The sequence below is a fragment of the Manis pentadactyla genome, chromosome 15 (genome assembly GCF_030020395.1).
Source record: "Manis pentadactyla isolate mManPen7 chromosome 15, mManPen7.hap1, whole genome shotgun sequence".
In the NCBI taxonomy this organism is placed as follows: domain Eukaryota; kingdom Metazoa; phylum Chordata; class Mammalia; order Pholidota; family Manidae; genus Manis; species Manis pentadactyla.
In genome coordinates this window covers 79534872-79556490 of record NC_080033.1, presented here as the reverse complement: position 1 = coordinate 79556490, position 21619 = coordinate 79534872, and the positions used below count along the sequence as shown (strand labels likewise).

The window sequence follows — 21619 nt, the reverse complement described above, 5'->3', positions numbered from 1 at the left end:
CGCCCTGGACATCGCGGCTTTACCTGGAACTGACTCTCTTGGGGCCTGTTGGGTCTAACGGCTTAGCACTTCACACTGAAGTCCCTAACTGAGCTGGCATCACCCATGGCCTGATTCCTCTGTGACACGCCAGACCAACCACATGCTTCTCTTTTCGCCGACTATTAAAATGAAATGATTGGGATTTCAGGGTCGCAAACCTGGCTTGGGTCCAAGGCCGGCAGGTAACCCAGAGTGAGCCCTGTGCTCTGGAACCTGCCCACCGCTCGTGTGTAAAGCTAGGTGGCATGGATAGAAGCCTCTGCTGAACTGTCATGGCTGGAAGGGCACAAATGCAATTAATTGTTTGTAGGTTCATTCGTTGGCGATACTGCCCAGCCCTCCCGAATGGAATCGTGACTTAACACGTCGGTGTTCTCTGAACTTGGCATTTGGGATCAGTCTAGAGTAGTCAAACGCTGTCTAGATCTGTGTTGTGCAAAATACTTACCACCTGCCACATGCAGCCATTTCAATTACAGTTAGTTAAAATTTCATAAGATTAAAAATTCAGCTTCTCAGATGCCTGAGCCACATTTCAAGTTCTCAGTAGCCACGTGTGCTACTGGCCTCCGTATTGGACAGCAGAGGTTAAAGAATGTTTCCACCATCACATCTCCATGTTCTATGGGAGACATTTTCCTAGAACAGAACCTACTAGGTGCATGACTTTGAGCAAGTCGCTTATGTCTCTGGGCCTCAGTTTCCTGATCTGCAAAATGGGAATTAATCTACTCAACAGCAAATTGGGGTGCCTGCCATATGCCAGACACTCTTTAGGTGCTGGGGATATGGCACTTGCTGGGGAACAACACAGATCAATAAAATCATGGTCCTCCTAAGGCTGACTTGGAGGAGGGGCACAAACAGTGCATATCTCTCAGAATTCATTGTAGGAGTAAATGAAATAGAGCAGGAAAAACATTTAACATGTAGCCTGGCACATTCTAAGTGTCTAATAGATATTAGCTGCCTTCAGTACCAGTAATCTGCCCAGCTCCCTTGTCCCACAGTCCTGTTACCTAGGATGGTAAACACATGACATGGGTGCCTCCACCTCCCATTCTGTACCCCTGACAGACATTGCTAATGGATCCCAGCATGCTTTTCCACTGAGCCTAGAGGTACCACAGATTTCAGGAAGAGAGTGGGAGGCAGCACTCTCAGACATATACTCTCAGAACTCAGCCACCTTCTCCAGTGTCACCTCTGGCTTCCCTACAAGCTGCTTGACCCCCACAGTCATGGACGCTGGGACCGCGGAGGTCCTATGGAAGCTCAGACTCCAGGCCCAGGCCTGCCCCTCCTTAGGCACAGGGGCAAGTGGCTGGCCAGTACCTTGTCAGCCCAGCAGCTGGTGGTGCTCTGACCTAATGCCAGCAACTGGCTTCTTGCTGTGCTGCCTCCTGGAGTGGGGTCTGGCTGGGCTCTCAGCAACTCTGCTGGAGACTTGAATCCTGTTCCTCTTCTTTATTCAAGAAAAGCAGATTGATTCTAGGCTGGGCAAACAAGTTCTGGCTCAAAGGGGCTGCACTGAAGTGGGAGAGACAGGCATGTGACCATGTAATTGCAATATGGGAGATAAGGAGGAGGGCAGAGGCCCGTTTTGGTTTTGGGGAGCCAGGGGAGGGAGGAACACCAGGTCCTGGGAGCCTGACTCTTCCTGGACCGCCTTCTCTACCATCAGCACCCAGGCCCTTTGATGCCGTCTGAGCCCTCTTCTCCTGCAGGGCCTGACCTGCCTCAGCAGGCCTGTCCTCTCTCTGGATCTTGCATCAGTTTGGTTTAGCTGGTCCCATTCACTCAGCACCGTATGCAGCAACCACACATGGTGGAGACAGTCTGAGTTCAATTCTTGCATCTGTCACTTACCAGCTGTGTGACCTTGGGAAAATTACCTAACCTCTCTGTGCCTTTTGTTCTTCCTCTGTGAAATGCAGTTTACAATAGAGCCCACCTCCGAGAGTCCAGGGAGGATTTATGGGGTCACTGCATGGGGAGGGCTTAGCATGGTGCCTGAGATCCTGTAAGTGCCCCACACTGGCTCACTGCCACTGTCAGTCACACACATGTCTCCGGATCCCTGGAGGTTTTTCTCTTACTCTACTGACATGGTAGGTGAATGCGGCAACACACAGAAAAACAGAATTGAAAGGTGAGACAGACAGAGGGAGGGGGGATGAAGGCGATGGTGCTGAATCCCTGGCCCCTCCGTGCTGGTGTTTCCTACGGTGGTTACATGTACCAGTAAATTCCCCATCTTCCCCCCTGCTACACTCTTGGCTTAGACTCGTGTGATTTCTGCTTCACTTGCAATAAGTGAGTCCTAGCTAATGCAGAGCCTAGTCATATTTTAACCCCTCCTACTCAGAAGTAGTGGCATCTCAGGGAGGAAGACGTATTAGTCAAGTGAGAATCTTGGGTTCTGAGTCTGTGTACTCGAGGCCAGGCATTTTCATACTGTTGGTTCCCGGAAGGCTGAGCTCAATTGGAAAGCTTCATGTTTTTCTTTTCCAAGTTACATAATACATGTGATTCCAGGAAGTTGGAATGCAGGACGAGGGTGTGGAACAGGGAATCAGAGGTTGCCTGTTCTGTGCCAGGGTGACTGTGTGGTCGATCCCATGGGGCCTCCTGGGTATCCCATGGGATGCATCTCAGATTTGTCCATCCAGGAGGTGAAAGGGGGACACAACTGCTTATCAGCTCCTATACCCACACTGGTCAAGGGTAGCTCATGGGGGTTACCCTCAGTGCCAACTTCTGGGTTGTGCACGAGAGTCGCTAGAGGGCTCTGCAGTGTGGTGTATAATGGTGTTGGAGACGTTGGGGGCTGAAGGTGAGAGGCAGGTGTCCCTGGCCGGGGTCCCAGTCATTTCACCTTTGCACAAAACAGCCACGGCCCGCGCAGACCTGTGAGCTGTGTAGTGACCAGAGTGAGAGGTGGGGAGCGGGATCTGAAAGGTGTGAGTGACCTCACCAAGTGCCCATTTCTCAAATAAGATTGAAGACCACCGTCCACCCTATGGGGTTTTCTTGAATCACGATGAGAACTGTAGAGCCACGTCTGCCACACCTCTTGTCCTCCAATCTTCTGTAAAGTTCTTTTCTGTCTAGGTGTCACCTTCCGGGCATTAAGAGATTTCGCAGGCCTGGGTCTGCATATCAGTTCGCTGCCCCTGCCCACTCCCTCTGACGCCCCTGGTGGGCTGGCACCAGTACTGCCCTCTGGTATGTCTTCCGTCTGCCCCTGCCACTTTCTCTTGGGTCAGGTTTGGGATTCTCCACATTATAAAGGAAGAAAGAATTCTGACCCTATCAATTACACCAACATTGGCAAGGAGTGTGGGCAGGTTGCTGTCTGTTTGTTTGCTCCCCAGACCCACTCTCTACCTTCTCTGTGTCCCCAAGGTCTGACCCTGATGGCATCACCTGGTCTCCCTCCCCTGACTTCCCGTTGGGTTCAGCCAATGGGAGGCGCCAGCAGGAGACTGGAGGGCAGGAGGAGAAAGACTGGGGCGTTTCTTCCCCTGCATGCTCCCTGCTACAGGCTGGGCTTCTGTCAGTGGCTTCTTCCTTTCATGGTAACAGCTCCTGCGGGGTGATCCTGTTAAAGGGAAATTGTTCTGACACTTGTTAAAGATGCAAGGTAGACTTTATGCAAGACTATTGCAATACAGGAGCGAATCTGAGGTCACCTCCTAATACAGCAGATGCCGCTGGGGATTTAAAGCAGGATCAGGGAGTCTGTGCGTGGAAAACTGAAGAGGAGATATCAAGGGCAGGGAGATTCTTGCTGAACTGTCAATAGGATTCTTGCTAAAGACAGGCCAAGGACCATAGTACCAAGGGTGGGGCGTGAGGACTTTGATCTGATATCGAGGGTGGGAGATTCTCCCTGAATTGGCTTAGCAGAATTCTTTGCTGAAACTGGGCTCTGCAGGCCAAAGACAGGCTGGGGGCCAGGTTGAAGCCTGCGGGAAAGAGGGCTCAGAGGATCCTGACCCAGGTTTAGTCCTGGAGTCTCTGCAATCCCTCCTGCCTAGCTCCAGCCCCTGGGCTCCAGTAATGCCCTCCTGCCTCTGTGTCTTCAGGCCCAGGCTGGTGGCAGCTCTGTTCGTGCCAGTTCTGGGCACCCCAATAGCCCTGGTTGGTTCTTCTAACTTGGTTCTCTAAATAGTCCTTGATTAAAATTCTCTCTGGAATCCCATCTGATGTGCCTTCTGTTTGTTGTCAGTCCTCCGGCTCCCTGCTCTGGGAAAATTGGCCCATCAGTCCATTTATCTGTCATTTTCCAAAATGGTGTCGACTTTCTACCTCATGCCATTGACATGGAGAACCTGAGCTTCTGGTCTAAGGGGAAGATAAGCCTGAACCCACGGCATTATCGTAGGAAGCACATGAGGCTCTACCTTCAGGAGACCTGGGTTTGAGGCCGGGCACTTTTTACTTGCCATGTGTGTGACAGTGGACAAAGGCTGACCCTCAGTCTCTCCATCCTGAAGGTGGGCGCAATAATACTGCCCCTGCCAGTCCGCCTGCAGCAAGTGCTCAGTCTGGCACTGTGAGGCCCATGGAAGGAGGGGTTACCGCACGAAAGAATGAGCAGATGACGAAACACACTGAGTGAGTGTGTAAGTCACCTTTAACTTCTGACGCCTGATCAAATTTTAAATTTTAATTTTTTTTTATGCTGTCTTCTTTTTTATTTTTTATTTACTTTTTTATTTTGGTATCATTAACCTACAATTACATGAGCAACATTATGGTTACTAGACTCCCCCCATCACCAAGTCCCCCCCACATACCCCATTACGGTCACTGTCCATCAGTGTAGTAAGATGCTACAGAATCACTACTTGTCTTCTCTGTGTGGTACAGCCCTCCCCGTGCCCCCTTACATTATGTCTGCTAATCATAATGCCCCTTTTTCCCCCTTGTCAAATTTTCATTTTTAAACACTTATTTTTTAAGATGTTCACTTAACCAACTTTCACTTAAATTGAGTCTCTGGATCAACAGGCTTGTCCCATGTCACCTGTGAAACACGCAGCGTGCTGAGCCCTCTGCCCGTGTACTTCTCACCTTGCCAGCAGGTCTCCAGGCTTACCTACAGTCAGGTGCGTTTGCTCCAAACTTGTTATGGTATTTGTGTCTGTGTCGTCATTAGCTGATCTAATTAAGTGTTACATAAATTGTGGGCACATGACAGCAAAAAGAAGGAATATTGTCTCCAGAAAACTTGGGAAGATTTGGAGTGGATAAAGAAACGGATACTGAATTAGCTGTGGAAACTGGGCAATACTAGGAGGAAGAGAATTGTCAGCCCTCTAACCAGTGGAGGGGGATGAGCCTGCACATAGATTGCTCAGAAAGCATCTCTGGCGCTTTGGTCGCCAGAAAGAGCAGAAATGGAAATGCAGCAGAAGGGTTATAGACGTGGTCTACGTGAGAGAAAGGCACAGGCCTGTTTCAGCCAGTTCATGTTCAAAGAAAGAACACACATAAATATTAGGTCAGGTAAAATGCACGTGGTGTGGGTGAGCTGAAGCTGACTCCCTGTGGTACCTGGCTTCTCAGATGCACCGTGAGCCGATTGGCCAAAGTCGGGGTTTTGTAAGATAAGAAGCCTTCCTTGTCTTTCTGAAGTTCTTTTCTCTGTCTCTTTTTTTCCCTGACTCTTCCGATTTCTCTTTTCTCTGCTATTTTTCCTTCCTTTTCTCTATTAAGTGTCCAAAAATGTTTTAAATTTTATTTAATATTTAATTTATTATATTTGTTGAATTAAATGGAATATTCTTTGTTAATGAATGTAGACAATATTTCTTTACCTACTGCATGCTTCTATTATGGGATGCTTAAAGCCAAGGGATTCTCCAAATACTTCAGAAATTGTGGCTTTTATTTAAACATTGTCCACATCAATTGTGAAACATATCCAGCACGAAATAAATGTTTCTGGAAAAGATCTTGTATGAACCTGAAAGTTCATTTTAAATGGTCTAGAAAAAATTCTTGTTTGAAGGACTTCTGTGGTAGCTTTTTTTTTCTAAAAACAAGAACTGAGATTTTAATATATTGTTTGCTTTGAGTCAGACAGATCTACAAATAAATTCCTGTCTGGGAGAAATTTACAGCCCAAGGAAATAAGACAGATAAAGGGTCTTTACCAAGCAAGTTTATAACTGATGATACAAGCTCCTCTGTAGTCCTGAAACTCCTCTGGCATACCAGAAGTAGGAAATAGTTCAGAATAACAACAGTCACTAGATTCAGAATGAACTCTCTTAATTCTTTGGCTGTGATGGGGAGCTCATTACCTCACAGAGAAGCCCTTTCCATTTCCACCAGAAAGAATTTTATATTGACTCCAGGATTGTGTTCCTGTGGCTGATTTTAATGTGCTCTCGGGAGGTTCATGCAAGAAGCTTGTCCTCTCCCAAACGGAGAGGCAGTTCTCATGTCCTCCCATCGGCTCCCAGTCCTGAGCACTGCCTGTGGCAGCTGGTCCTCCTTGCGGTAGCTACCATCTCACAGCGTGGTCTGACCAGCTCGCAGCAGAGCGCGCCCTCTCCCTTCTCCTGGGCATTAGTGCCGCTCCTTCCCCTTGTCCGCTCTGCTCTGACTCCCTGGGGCAGGCAGGTGAGGTGGGCGAGGGCCTCCCTCTGGGGGCTGCATTTCCCAGGCCTGCTGCTCGGGGCTTCCCTCTAGGCTGGCCACAGGAGACACTGGTGAGACCCTGGAGGGTGGGAGGGAAGAAAAGGCTGCGGTATTTCTACCCTTCTCTGGAGCAAATCTCCGACAGCCACACCTCCTCTGGGCTCCTGCTCCCCCCTCGGTGACCCCAGCCCCAGGACTCTAGTGTCCCCTCCTTCTCCCTCTGCCCTTCCAGCCAAGGGCTGGTTGCCATCCCTGGTGCTGTGGGAAATCTCAGGGGTGCTTCACCACCCCCTTGGCTTCCCAGCTTTCCCTGCCTGGTGCAAAAAATACCCTGCCATCAATTCTTCCTGCTTATATACTTGTCTGGTTGTCTGTCTCTCTCTACTTTTTCTGTTTGCCAGTGGATTCTAGCTCAACATGCTATTTCTAGTAATGCACTTTAAGACTGCATAGAGATTTGGGGGCTGACACTTAAAATACCAGGTGCTGTTATATCCTTTAGATGCAACCCACTTCATGGAAGAGGAAACCGAGGCTCAGGAAGGGTGTGGCAGAGCCAGATTTTGGGTGAGTGGCTGCCTAAACCCTTAACCACTAAACCGCACTGTCCTGGACCCACACTGCACTTAACTCTCTGGCGGCTCAAACCCCAGCTCACAATGCGCTTTCTGAACAACTCACACACAGTTCCTGAGAAAGACTGTTAATTTGTGTGGCTCAGCATCTTCATTTTTCCAGGGAAACTCTTTTCAGAGATTTGACCATCAGTGAGCTCAGTGCTGTCATTTTCTATAAATATCCATTCTGTGTAAGGCACCTGCTTTAGAATGGCAGCCTCCTTGCTGAGAACAGCAAGTTTCAGGGTTATATTTTATTCCCATCTCTAATTACAGCTGATGTGGGATTTCTTTCTTTTTTTCTTTTAGATTTGTAGCCCCAAGGAAAATGCGGGAACCAGGCCACTGAATTTACAAAGTCTACAAGGTTTTTGCCATGAGAGAAATAAAACCCATACAAAGATGATGGTCTTCAGAAACCAGCACAGATTTTTCTAGTTGTCTCAGAGCACGTGTAGCTGAGCTACCCTGGGTCAATGTCGAAGTCTCCAAACTCTGCTCCTTGATGGGGGGGGCTCATGCCCCTGTGCTCAGACTGCCTGGGTTCCGATAACAACTCTGCAATGTTCTAACTGTGCAGCTTTGGGAGATGGCTTCACCTCTCTGTGCGTCAGTTCCCTCATTTATTCGGAGAGTAAGTGACAGCATCTCCTTGGGTTGATGTGAGAATTAAGTGAGAAAATAGTTGTAAAGCATTTAGCATAGTGCCTGGCACGTAACCCATAGAAGACATTACCATTCTTAATACATATAGTTACTATATGACATATATGATATGTAACTACTATTACAAATATTAGATAATATGATTGTACATCTATGTGTATTATACAAGTCACCCAGCTGGCCTGGCAGCAGGGATCAGAAGAGGCAGTGCTGTGAGGCTGCTGAGGAGCCCCGTGTCCTAGTCTCTGTCCATTGTGCATTTCCTGGGTCAACAACATTTAAAAATGTATCTGTGCCCCGTCTTATGCCCCCTCCCCATGTGCTGGCCCTCCTTCTTCTCCCCTGCTCTGTATTATAGGGGTGGGTCCCAGCTTGGCCCCTTCCCCTCTCCTGGAATACTGCTTCTCCTGGGCTTCTTACTCCCTCTCTGGAAAGGCCTTCTCAGCCAACTTCTCTGGTCCCTTTCCCCCTCAGTGTTGGTGGTCCTAGGTGCTCCACTGTGGACCTTCTCCTTCTACCTGAGCATCCTCCCTGGGCCACCTCAAACACCCCTGGCCTAATCGCTGCCCACAGACCCATGGCTTCCAGATCTGCATCTCTGTCCCAGGCTCTGTCCTGAGTCTCAGATCTGCAGCTCTGCCCGAGGCCTCCACTCTGATGAATCATGAGCAGCTCAAACACCACCTGCCCCAAATGACTCATTCTCCGCCACCTGCCCAGATGCTCAGGCTTCAAAGCTAGGAGTTTTGCTTCATTCTTATTAAAAATGTCATTGAACATTTTTTGAAGTGTACAATCCAGTGATTTTTTTTTCACATTTTTTAAGTGTACAATCCAGTGATTTTTTTTGTATATTCACAAATTGTGCACCCATCATCACTATCTAATTCCAGAACATTTCCATCACCCCTCACAGGAAACCCTGTGCCCATTAGCAGTCACCCGTTATCCCCCTCCCTCGCCAGCTCCTGACAGTCATAAATCTATTTTCTGTCTCTATGGATTTGCCTATTCTGGACAGTTCATATAAGTGGAATCCTATACTCTGTGGTCTTTTGTGACTGGCTTCTTTTCATCTAGCTTAAGGTTTTCAAGGTTCATCTATGTTGTAGAGCAAATTTGTACCTTGTTCCTTTCTATGGCTGAATAATATTCTATCATAAGGCTGGACCATATGTTGTTTATCCACTCATCAGTGGGTGGACATTTAGGTTTTCATTTTTTGAGGATGGCAGATTATACTCTATGAACATTCACGTACAAGTTTTTATGTAACGTATGTTTTCATTTTTTCTTGAGCATATTCCTAGGAATGAAATTTCCAGGCCATTTTGAGGCACTGCCAAACTGTTTTCTAAAGCAGATTCAGTATTTTACATTCCCCCTGGCAAGCTGTGAAGTTTCGATTTCTCCATATTCTCACCAACACTTGCTATTGTCTGTCTTTTTAATTTTAGCTGTGTTAGTGTGTGTGAAGTGGTATCTCGTTGTGGTTTTGATTTGCATTTCCCTAATGACTAATCTAGTTGAGCCTTTTTTGACGTACTTATTGGCCATTTGTGTATCATCTTTGGACAAATGTCTATTCAAATCCTTTGCCTATTTTTAATTGGGTTATTTGTCTTTTTCTTTCTGAGTCATAACAGTTCTTCATATATTCTGGATATCAGATCCTTACCAGGTATATGATTTGCACATATTTTCTCCCATTCTCTGTGCTGTCTTTTTACCTTTTTGATGTTGCTCTTTGAATAACAAAATTTTTTAAATTTTGTTATATCCAATTTATCTGTTTTTGTTCTGTTGCATCTGCTTTTCATGTCATAGGTAAGAAATAATTGCTTAATCCAAGGTCATGAAGATTTATGTCTATGTTTTCTTCTAAAAGTACCTCCTACATTTATGGCTATGATCCATTTTGAGTTAAGTTTTGTGTACGGTGTGAGGTAGGGGTCCGACTTCATTCTATTGCATGCGCTATTCAATCACTCCAGCACCACTTGTTAAAAGGACTATCCTTTCCCCATGGAATTTTCTTGTCAAAAAATACCTTGGTACTGTTGCCAAAAATTCATTGACTATAAATATGAGTTTACTTCTGGACTCTCAGTTGTATTCCATTAATCTGTACGTCTACCCTCATGCCAGTATCCCCCTCCTTGACTCTCCCTCATGCTGCCCCCACCCATCCAATGACAATGGATTGTGTGTCTGTCTGGGACTGGTGCTGTGCTTGGAGATGGGCATACAATGGTGGGCAAGATGGGCACTGTTGACGGGAGGGAGCTGACGTTCCTCTGGGAGTGCATGGACAATAAATGAGTAAGGAGGTAAGTGGAAAAGGTGATTCCAGATAGCGATTCATGCCATGGAAGCCCAAGGTTCTGTGACAGAGGATGACCTGCACGAGGGGCTGCTTTATAGAGGGCTGCTGGGGAAGGCCTCTCTCGGGGGTCACATTTGAGGTCTGAATGAGCAGTCAGCCATGCAGAATTTGGGGTAGTGTGTGCAGGCAGAGGGCAGAATTTGCCTGAAGATGAAACTGTTTTATAAATTCTCCAGAAAAAATGTTCTCATAGGCTGCATGCTTGCCTCATTTACATCACAGGTCTGCCCCCTACAGGTCAGTGAGTTTGTGATCGCCCTTGAACATATAGGAGGCCTGTTGCCAGCTATGAATGATGAATCTATACCACTCCAATTCTTTTTTTTTTAAAGGTTTTATTTGAACTACCCCAATTCTTGACACACTACATAGCATATAGTAAGTGTCAAATATTTTGATTTGCTTTCTCTTCTAAAGAAACATGAATTAGATAGCTTTTTATATTGTGTGGATTTCAATTTCAGCCAGTGTTTACACACAGTATTCATTTCTGGCGAGTGGTTTATTTTTCAGCCACAGCTGAGCAAGTTGACCTCAGGGTGCTCAAAATCAGGGTTCTCTTTAAAAACCAACCCTTAACATTTTCAGTCCAGTAGAGGGCGACACAACAACGAATAGAAGGAGAAAACGTCAGGTCAAACACATACAAGGTATCTTTCCAGGGATGCTGAACCTTGGAGTCAAAGTCAGGATGGAAACCTCTTGGTTGTTGTTACTTAGTATTCTGAATATATTACGCGCTCACGTGGTTCAAAGGTAGACTAGAATAGAATGGCGTCTGGTGAAATCTCGCTCCCACCCGCTTCCCCTTGCACCTGACTTCCTATCTCACCTCCACCACAGGCATGACTGTAGGTTTCTATTGTGCGCTCTTCCAAAGATTTTTGTGCACATATAAACAAATACAAATGTCTGTTTACACGCCCCCACACTTTACCCAAAACACAGCAACACCAAAGGTGTGAGCATACTGTTCTGTACCTTGCTTTGCTTTTTCGTGATGCATCTTCTAGAACATTCCATATCAGTGTCTAGAGAGAAGGTCCTCTCTTGGTCTTTCTTTCACAGTTGCCTACTTCTCCATGGCATACCTATATTATCTATTGATGGCATTCAGGTTATCCCTAATCTTCTGCTATTAGAAATAAAGCTCAATGAGTAATCTTGAATATATTTTCCACACATGTGAATGTATCTCTACCTGTGACTGTCAGTCCCACCTGCACATGAGAATCACCAGGGGCCCTTTAAAAATCCTAACACTCAGGCCACACCTTGGATCAATTGTATCCAAACCTCTTGAGTGTGGGACCACGGTAACTGGGTCCAGTCAGCATTGGGCTCCAGTGACCTCTGGGGGAGACTGACGGGTCACACAGATTTGTAAATGTGCCAGGTATTGCACAGGGGGTTGTGCTAACCTGCTAAAAATTTTTAAGGTCTCTCAGTCCGGCTTTAATTTGCATTTCTCTTATTAGAAGTTGAGATTTGAGCATCTTTTCGTACATTTAAAAGCCATTTGAATTTGTCTGATTTCTCTCAGACTGTTCAAGTTCAGTTGGACAATATCCACCATATCATAGATAAGTTTTCACAAATGCCTAAGGTGCCTAAGTGGTTCTCTTGGTTTCACTGGAGATGGCTGGTAATTGCAGGTCTGCTTTGGTTATGTAACTATACTCCTATTATGTTAATGTGTGTGCGCAATTTAAGTAGTAGCTTAAAACCTATACATGCTGAAGTTACTCTACAAGAAGATATGTCAAAGAAATAATCAATCTTCCCATGTTTTCTTCCGCCTGCTACTTCTATAGCTTTTCTTCTTTCTTCCTAATTACAACCCTTAAATAGAATTCGTGCCTCATATCAAATTTACCGAGTATCATAATTCTTCCAAGTGGTAAAGATACCTCAAGACAAATGCTGGGCATAGAAGCTACAGGGCATAAATATGCAAAGAAATAAAAAGCTAACCATTTCAAACAATAAGGCTTCTCTCTCACTTACCAACTTTACATTTCCCTGTATGGCCCCGGAAGATGACTGGTTAGCCAGGGACGGGTAAGATTCCTCAAGGGAGGAACAACCTAAGACAGGCACAGTCGCAGGGGGGTCATTAGGTGAGAAATTGTGGATCAACAGAGGTGAGGCTTAGAACCTCACCCCCCCGTTCTGAGAGAAATCTTCTGCATACGTGGATGTTTTATTGCCCTTGTCTAGCTTGGATTAACACATAGTCTACAGGCACACACCTGATCATCTACATTTGCTCTCTTACAACATTAAACTATGTTTTCTACCTTTATCTTGTATCTACCTACCACTCCAGCATTTTATTAAAAATAATAATAATAAAGAGAGAAATGTGGTATCCACATATAAATCAAGTATAAAAACCAAATGAGTATTCATATTTGAACTGTTTATAGTTCATAATGCATGAGCAAAACTAAAAGTTTCTGTGATGACTGCCCTTGTACTGTTCACTGTGTAAGTTATTCATTATGTAAGAATTTGTTCCCCATGTAAGAACTTGTTTGTTATGCCTCAGATGATTGGAGACTGATGAAAATTAGGCTTGGGGTGGATTATAGATTGTGCATTGAGCATTGACTCCCCTATACAGAATTTTATTGTCGTTAACAACCATTTGATCAATAAATATGAGAGATGCCCTCACAAAAAAAAAAAGGAAAAAAAAAGTACAGACTTCCAATGGTAAAATAAATAAGTAACCGGGATGTAATGTATAGCATAAGGGATATAGTCAAGATATTGTAACAGCTTGGTAGGGTGATAGCTGGAACCTAGAATTATGTATATAAATGTTTTATCACTGTGTTGTACACTTGAAACTAATGTAATGTAATACTGTGCGTCAACTACCTTTCAATAAAAAATAATTATCTAAAAAAAAAAAAAAAGCCATTTGATCTCTCTAGTCATATCCTGTGCCCATTTTTCTTTTCTGTCTTGTAGGTTGGCCTTTCTCTGTATCACCAAGAGGAATTCTCTGTGGGCTGAGTGGCAAACACTCTTCACTGCTGCTTTGTTTTTTGCTTTTATACTTTGCATGAGGCAGTATCTTTTTTTTTTTTTCCCATGGAGAGTTTTTATATATTTGAATGGATCCATCTTTTGTTATGGTTTCTGGATTTTGGGTCATGTGTAAGAGACCTTTCCCATTCCAGACATATAAAGGAAGCTTCCCATGTTTTCTTAAACTTTTGTGGCTTCCTTTATTTACATTCAAATCTTTGATGCTTTTGGAATTTACCCTCATCAGTGTGGTGTGAGGTAGGATCCAGCTGTGTTGGTGTGGGTAAGATTGCAATAGTCTATCTCCACACTGATAGGTGATTACAAGGGTGGGGGGAGCGAGGTGTATCTGGACCTGAGAGGTTTGGTGGGGCCCCTTTTTACAGCTGGTTTGTGAGAGACATGGGCCAGCAGATGTGGACGACTGTTTGTAAGCAATAATTGTGTTTCTCCCACTTTATTTCTCTTTTTGACTGATTTTGGCTTCAAAGGTAATTTGCCCAGGGCTGGGAACTTATCACCGGAGTTACAGTTGGTTTCTTTCCAATTGTACCATTACCTTTATCAAGGAGTAAGGGAGGAACTGCTATGGGCTTCATCAGGCCAGAATTTCTTTGTTTTTGTCTTATTATTTATAGCAACCTCTGCTCTTATTTTCTTGAAAATGTGGTCCCATCCACCCACCTATTTACCCATCCACTGGTTGATTAGTTGACTTTTTTTTTTTTTTTTGGTTTGTTTGCCACCGAGAATTTTATTACTAACTGGACATCGTCCCTGACCTTTGGGTTTCTACTTAGGATTTATTTGAGTTAGTTAATAACCAATAACAATGACCTTTTATTGAACGTCTAATATATTAGTTTATATGTATCATTTCTGTTGAACCATAAAGCAAAGGCATGATGTCAGTAGAAGTATTATTCCATTCCAGGAAAGTAATCTCAGAGCGCTTCTGAGCCTTGCCCAAGGGCCCACAGTTAGAAAGTGGGCCTTGACACTGTGACTGGCCTTTGTGGAAGGACTGGATGAATGAGCGAGGCAGTGAGGAAATGAGGAAGGCAGAGTGAGTCAGCTCTCACATTCAGAGGCACCCAGAGTGGGAGATAAGATGTGAATGCAAATAACCAGAATACAAAGTAAACAGTGATCCCACCAGTGTTTTGGAAGCAATCCACTTTCTGTCCCCTCCTATTTGAAATGCCTAATTCTTTCCAATTCCTGCCCACCTAGAAACCAGGGAGCCAGATCCTGCGGTGGGGGCAGTCTCTTCGGGTTTGATGCATTAGGTCACCTACTCGTTGGTCCCCCGTGGAGCTGTGCAGCCCTGCAGCCAAGGTGGTGGTGGTTGGGGGGGGATGAGGGAGGAGGAGGGAAGAAGGGAAGGGAGGAAGAGGGCAGGGGACGGTGCGGGCAGGGAGGAGCCAGAGGCGGCTGTCGGAGGTGTTACCGGGAGAGGAAGGGCTGAAGAGAGAGGAGGGGGGAGGAAGTGGGAGGAGCAAGGAGGGGAAGGAAGGGAGAAACGGGATAGGGGAGGGAGAGGCGACGCAGTAGCTCTGAGAAGCTAGGGGGAGCGGGAGGGGAAGTGGAGGGCGGAGAAAAGCCCGTTCTCCAGCCCCCTCCGCGGAGTTGCGCAACCCTCTCGGGCTGGGATTGGGCCCCTGCTCACAAGGACGTCCCGCCCCTTAGGCCCGGAGGCCAATGGCGAGGGTGGGCGGGGCGGGCTGCGGCTCAGGCCGCCAATGGTCGGGCGGGGTGGGCGGAGCTGCGCGGCCGGGTCCCGGCGCTCCCCGGGCAGCCGCGCTCGTAGCTCGTTGTCCGCAGCTCTGCGTCTCTGTGGCTGTCACCGCCCTCGGCGCGTCCCCGCCGCTCCGACCCCTTCGCCCGCCCGGGGCACGCTCCGTCGCTCCGGGCAGAGTTCCCGCTGCGGCCCGTGGCCATGGCCACCAAGATCGACAAAGAGGCTTGCCGGGCGGCGTACAACCTGGTGCGCGACGACGGCTCGGCAGTCATCTGGTGAGGAGCTCTCCATTGCCCTCCAAGCCCCCTCCCCGGGCTCCGTGGGCCCGGGGCTCCAGGCCGTCTTCCAGCCGGGACGGACCGGGGGTCGTCCCGCGCGGCCTCCCGCAGCCTAGCCCAGGCCAGCGTGGGAAGCGGGCGCCGGCTGTCCCTAGCCGGAGCATCGTTCAGACCGTCCTGCTGCAAGCTCGGCGCCCTGCAGCTCCCAACGCTGATGTGTGTGTGTGTGTTTTTTCCAATCCAAAGGGTGACTTTTAAGTATGACGGCTCCACCATCGTCCCCGGCGAGCAGGGCGCGGACTATCAGGACTTCATCCAAGAGTGCACAGGTAAGGGAGACGCGCCTTCTGGGGAGTTCCTGATCTTTTGGGAAATTGTCAGCGGCTGAGGGAGGAGCCGCCTCACAACGCCTTCTCCCCTGCCGACATCCGGAGCGGCCAGAGGTGACCACCTGGCTCCCTTGCGCCCCCAGTGCCCTCTCCAGGCCGGGCAGCTGCTTTGCCCCCTGCAGGTTCCTAGTTTTCCAGGGTCAGTTCATGTGGTTCCCAACCGCAGTATTCAGTCCTTTCCGCCTTTCTCTTTTGATGGTCAGTGAGCCAAAATAAAAACAATCCCGGAGCTTCCTGCGGGGGAAAGGAACTGTCCACTGCATCCTCCTTTCTCCCACAGCCGTTGTCTGCCTGCCGGTTATATATGTTTTGTTTGTAAATAGCCAGATAGGAAAGAGTACACACCATGTGATTCCATTTATATGAAAGTGTAGGAAAGGCAAAACTAATTTGTGGTGTGAAAAGTCAGACTAGTGGCCACATTTTGGGGCAGATAGCCACTGACAGGGAAGGGCACACAGAAACCTGGGAAGGGGGGCACTGGAAGTGTTCCATATTTCCATCTGGGAGGTGGGCACACAGGCGTAGGCATATGTAAGAAATCATTAAGCAAAAGGCTTAAGATTCGTAAACTTTGTGCACTTCTTTGGGGTGTGTTGAGCCATTAAAAGGAAAGAACACATGGTGTGTATTACCACAAACCCCTTAATAGAGGCACAAGACTCAGTACCATTGGTAACAGGATCCTTTAAGGGTGAGATGGGAGAATAGGCTCTCTCCAGTCTCTGATCTCTAGCTTGGAAGCAGATGTATTCGGATAAAAACAGCACAGTGTGGGGACTCTGAGCCAGCAAGGTGGGTTTGACTCTGCTAGTGGCCACTTCCTAGCTGGGAGGTTTGGGGCATGTTGCTAAACGTCTCCCCACCCTGGTTTCCTCACCTGCAGTTTTGGAGGACTGTTGTGAGGCTCAGTCTCAATGTGAGTAAAATGTTCAGGACGGTGCCTGTACAAACCACATGGTCATTTGTGAAATGAATGAAAAGTACAAAGTTGTGCCAAGGATTATGTGACTGCTCCCTTCCTTAACTACTTCTTTAAACAAATGATCTTTTGCATTTAGTCTAATTCAGAGAATACTGATAAAGTGGCTGCTATGGGCTGGGTAGTATTAAGGTTTTTTTTTTTTTAAATGTTCTCCCATTTGAAATGTCTCCCTGAGAGTTGCCTCTAGACACTCACTCATTGCTTTGGTAAAGAATTGGTTTAAAATGTCAGAGGAGTAAAGTACTTTAATGTCTCCCATTCAAAAAAGCACCCAGTGAGAGCTGGTGGGGCCAGGATTTGGACCCAGTTCCCCTGGTTCAGGAATCTTGTCTCTTAGTGACCTCCATCCTTCCACCACCATGGAGTAAGTACAGACTCTAGACTTTCCCTGGACTTGTGCACATTTATGAGATTCAGCAGAATTTTTTTTTTTTTTTTTTCCTTGCTGGCTTTGTCTCAGGCCAGCTGCCCCCCTCCCTGAACTCGGAGACAGTAAACTAGCAGTTGCTTTTCTCCGGCTGGCCATCCATCACCTCACCCACATCAGACTGAGCTCTGCTTCTGAAGCTATTGTTCTCTCCACCAAATAGGAGAAGGTGACCCGAGGAAGAAAGAGCAACCTGTCAATAGCTTCCAAACAGATGCTCCTGGCCACTGGGCGACGGTGGAGGGGCTTGGTGTGCAGGCAGAGAATACTTCCTTCCTCCCATGGGCTTTGGGTTTTCTACTCTGACCCTTCCCCCTGACAGCAGGGATGGGTGTGGGGAGTGCCTGGCAGGGGAACTAAAAACACTCTCCTTGCTGCTTGCTGATGTTGTGAATGGGCCGTGGGATCTGAAGGCTCCGTCTGCTCTGGCTGGAAGTCTGCCTTCTGCCCCAGCCATCTGTTGGACAAGCGTATAGGAGTTACGGTTGCTGTGACTGCTGTTGTTCTTCTTGGAAAAGCTTGTTTCTTCCCACCATGTGTCCTCATAACCCAGTGACAGAGGGATGGGAACACCAGCTAGTGATTTTCTATGTGCAAGTCACTGCACTCGACATGCCTTGTCTCCATTACTGAGATTGGTCCCCTTCTGCAGATGAGTAAGCCAAGGTTAAGTGACTTTGCCAAGATCCCACAGCCAGGATGTGGCAGAGCTGGGATTTGAACCCGACATGCTGGCTCCAAGGCCCATGTTTTTGGCCTTTTCTCTCTAAGGAAATGGTTTAGATTCTCATTTCCAAGCCATGAGGTGTCTTCAGTGACACAGTAGGTCCTGGTTGGGGCTTATGGGATTGTTTGCAGTTTATAAAAGACATGTTTGCCCACTTGTGTGATGTAGGGAGGGCTCTTGGTGGCCCAGATTCCCAGCCAGGTGTCCTGATAGGTCCAAGGGTCCCGAGCTATGAAGACAGGCACCTACTCTGGCACAGACTTACTGTCTCCAAACATCCCACAAGGTGTGCAGAGGACCTGGAACCAGTGCTCAGTCTGTTCTTCCACTGGCTCTGGGCACGGGGGACTGGGGCTTCCTCCTGGGCTTGCTTTCCTCCCTGATAGCCCTTCCTCGGGGGCTCTGCCTCTGAAACCCCCTCCTTCCTCTCCCTTCTGCCCATTGGCTTCCTTCTCCTGTCCTTGCTCCAGAATTTCCCAGAGTGGAATCTGTCCTTCCAGCTTCTCATCTCCCGAGCCCCCAGGCCTGGCCCCTCCTTGCCCACCGCAGCTGCTTTCTGGAAGGTCACTGCTCTGGAGAGCCACTGGGCCCTCCTCGGCCCGTTTCTGTCTCTGGCAGCGTTTGGAGCCCCCTGTGTCCCTGCACTGGCTCTGGTAGCGCCAGGCTCACCTGGCCCCTCACTTTTGTGCTAACCATCTGTCACCGCCTCTGCCCTTGCTTCTCGTGTATGTGTCAGGCTGGGTGAGATGCACAGAACTTTCTGGTGCAGTGAGGAAGCCCAGTGCAGATTAGCTTAAACAAAAAATATTTTTTAAAAAGTCTGTCGCTTCAGTGGTTGGAGGGCTCCAGGGAAGCACCAGCTGCAGGTGAGGCTGCCCGAAGTCCAAATCTGTCCCTCCGTCGCCTCGCTCTGCCCTCTTCCCCTATTACCCTTCTTGGGGACAGGCGGGCAGGCTCTCCCTGAGTGGTGATAAAGATGGCCACTAACCACCCTGGCTCCCAGGCCACGGGCAGAGCCGTCCCGATAGAGACAGAGGGGCCCCGTGCCAGTGCTTTCAGTAGAAGTCACCAGACTGGCAGACCCTCCAATCACTGGGTCTCTGGCTGGCTAGGCCTGCCGTCAGCCCCACCCACATCGGGAGACAGAGCTGGGAAGGGGGGCCTGCTACCTCCAGAAGAGGGGCAAACCAAAACCATGTCCGTTGCCCCCCATCCTCTACCCCTTTATTGCAAGTCTCTCAGCCCTTGCCCCTTCTTGGCTTACGTCCATCCTACCCGCCTGTTGCTGGAGTAACTCTTCCTAAAGCACATCTGCTCTGCTCATTAACCTTCCATGCCTCCCCTCTGCCCATCGCATTAAGCACGGGCTGTCTGATTGGTGTTCCATCAGTTTGTCGCCACCCACATCTCCTGCCCAGTATCTTCCCACACCCTCCCTGCACCTGCAGCCTGACACTGTAACTCCCAGCCTTCAGGTCTTTGATTTGGGAGGGTCCCTCCAGGTGGAATTCTTCCTCGCCCTAGCCCATCTAGGATTCAGCCGCCCAACCAGCCCAGTGCAGTCCCTTCCTTACTGCGACAGCCCGAAGTCAGGAAAGTTCTAGATTCACTTTCCAGTTCTGCTTCTTGCTTGGTGTGTGGCCTTGGGCAGAGACATCCCTTCTTCTGTGCGTCAGTTTTCTAGTCTGTAAAATGGGGACCCTGACAGAACCTACCTCTGCTGCTGGTGGGGAGGGTTGACTGAAATCATACATGGCAAATGAGAGTATAGGCCCCTGATGCACATTGGCTGTGGCTATTTCTTTTTAAATCAATATTTTTATTCTTTTTGTACTATGGTGACATTGTGCTTTCCACCTTGAAGCTTTCAGTGTGTGCCCCAGCTCAGCACACAGTAGGCGCATGACTCTAGATGAGCCCACAGTTGGCAGTAGACCCCAGGCTGGCACACAGTAGGCATTCGGCCCCTTGTGGGTATGCTTAGATCTTTGGTCTGGGCCTGCATGCAGTAAGTGCTCAGTATACGGTATGAGGTGGTTAGCACAGTGGGTCAAGGTTTGGGCTGCATCACGTGGCCTGGGTTCAGATACTTGCCAGTTATGTGACCTGGAGCAGGAGAGGTTCCCTGCCCATCCTCTATGGTAATGTGGTCATTGGGATTAAGGAAAAGCAAGTCTGTGTGCCAAGGACATAGTAAGTGCTCCGTGAATGTTGATTATTGTGATTGGCACTTCACTGGTGGACTTTAATTGCTACAGAAGCCGAGTCAGTGGTCTGAGAGCACCAGAAGGCTGGAGGGCAAAGAGATGATCAGGAGGGACCACCTTCGAGTTGTACTGGAGGGTCGCTGGATCCCCTGACAGCGCCACAGGGAGATGGAGAGCCAGGGCTCAGCTTGCAGAGCCACAGGAGAGGAGCCACTTCACCAGGCCAACTGGACACGCAATGTCTCTGATGGCAGCAGAAAGGGCTTACAGATCGCGTACGTACCCAGGCATGGCTCAGGCTGTCTATGAGGTCGTAGTTTGTTTTTTACCTTAAAAGCAGTGTGTGTTCCCTGTAGAATATTTAGAAAACAAGACCAAGCAAAAAGAATAAAAGCCAGATCTAGTTCAGGTGCAGTTTTATCACGCAGCAGTTTGTTCATGCTCTTATTTTCTTTTCTTCCTTCCTTCTTCTGATGTGTATGAGCCTAGGCCCTGAGGATAGACACAGAAGCAGAGAATGTTCCTTTCTAATGCAGCCTATGTTTTATTGTCATCACCCAGCCTTTAAATGGCTACACAATGTTCTCTCATAGAAATGTACCATTGTTTAACCAATCGTTTTTTGATGGACCCCAAAGTACTCTGTTGCAAGCAGTGTTGTTTTAGAAAGAATCCAGGCATCTGGGAGTGGATCCAGTTTTCTGTTGGTGCAGATTTTAGACCCAATTGATTAGTTATGAGCATCATGTGGAGCCAGAGTGTCTTGCCCTGACTGGTAGCCTTGCTGCACAGTGTGACCTTGGGCAGGTCCCCTAGGTTCTGTTCCCTGGTCTGAAGCATGGGGATAATGATTGCGTGTAATGCACAGGGTTTGTGAGGATAAGGTGACATGATGTGTATAAAGCTTGTGGGGCAATGTCTGGTATAGAGTGAGTGCTGAATAACTGTGGCTATTGTTAATGTAGCTCCTTCTTGGAAGGTGTCGCACATCAGTGGATAGGTTGAAATAAATGTGAGGTGTGGGATGGTAACCAGAAAAGGTTCATTTATGGAAGGCACTGTCAGCATGAAGCCTGATTTGGGGGAGACGCCTTGTGATGTTGGCCAGATAATGGTTTGAGAGCCAGATGAAGCTCTGGTGAGCCTGGAGTCATGCGGAGAAGTGGGGTTCTGTCTGTTTGTGTCTGTCCGGCATCCCATCCTCTGCGGGAGCTTCTCCTTCTCATTTCATAATAATCCTGCTGAGCCAGTGTGCTTCTGCTCAGCGTCATCCCTGAGACTTCGGACAGAATTCTTGGGAAAGAGTCCTTTTCTCTTTCTCTGGGATTAAGACCTGTAAGCGTAATGAAGGCTTAGAGCTTGCAGGATGCATCTACCGTTTGGAGAGAGAACCTTGTGTGAGAACTCAGAACAGAGTCAGGTCAGATGACAGGGCTTAAACTCTTGGGTCCAGCCATG

General features: G+C 47.9%; 1 protein-coding gene across 1 annotated transcript in view; it reads left to right on the top strand.

Annotated features, from left to right (window-relative positions):
• The first annotated feature begins 15182 nt into the window (after nucleotides 1–15182).
• The window catches only part of COTL1 (coactosin like F-actin binding protein 1), a 36839-nt gene continuing 30402 nt past the window's right edge, over nucleotides 15183–21619 (top strand). The window contains exons 1-2 of the mRNA XM_036924142.2: nucleotides 15183–15423; nucleotides 15673–15755. Of these exons, the coding sequence (XP_036780037.2) occupies nucleotides 15347–15423; nucleotides 15673–15755 (160 nt within the window). The 5' untranslated portion in view covers nucleotides 15183–15346. The remainder of the gene's footprint in view (nucleotides 15424–15672; nucleotides 15756–21619) is intronic.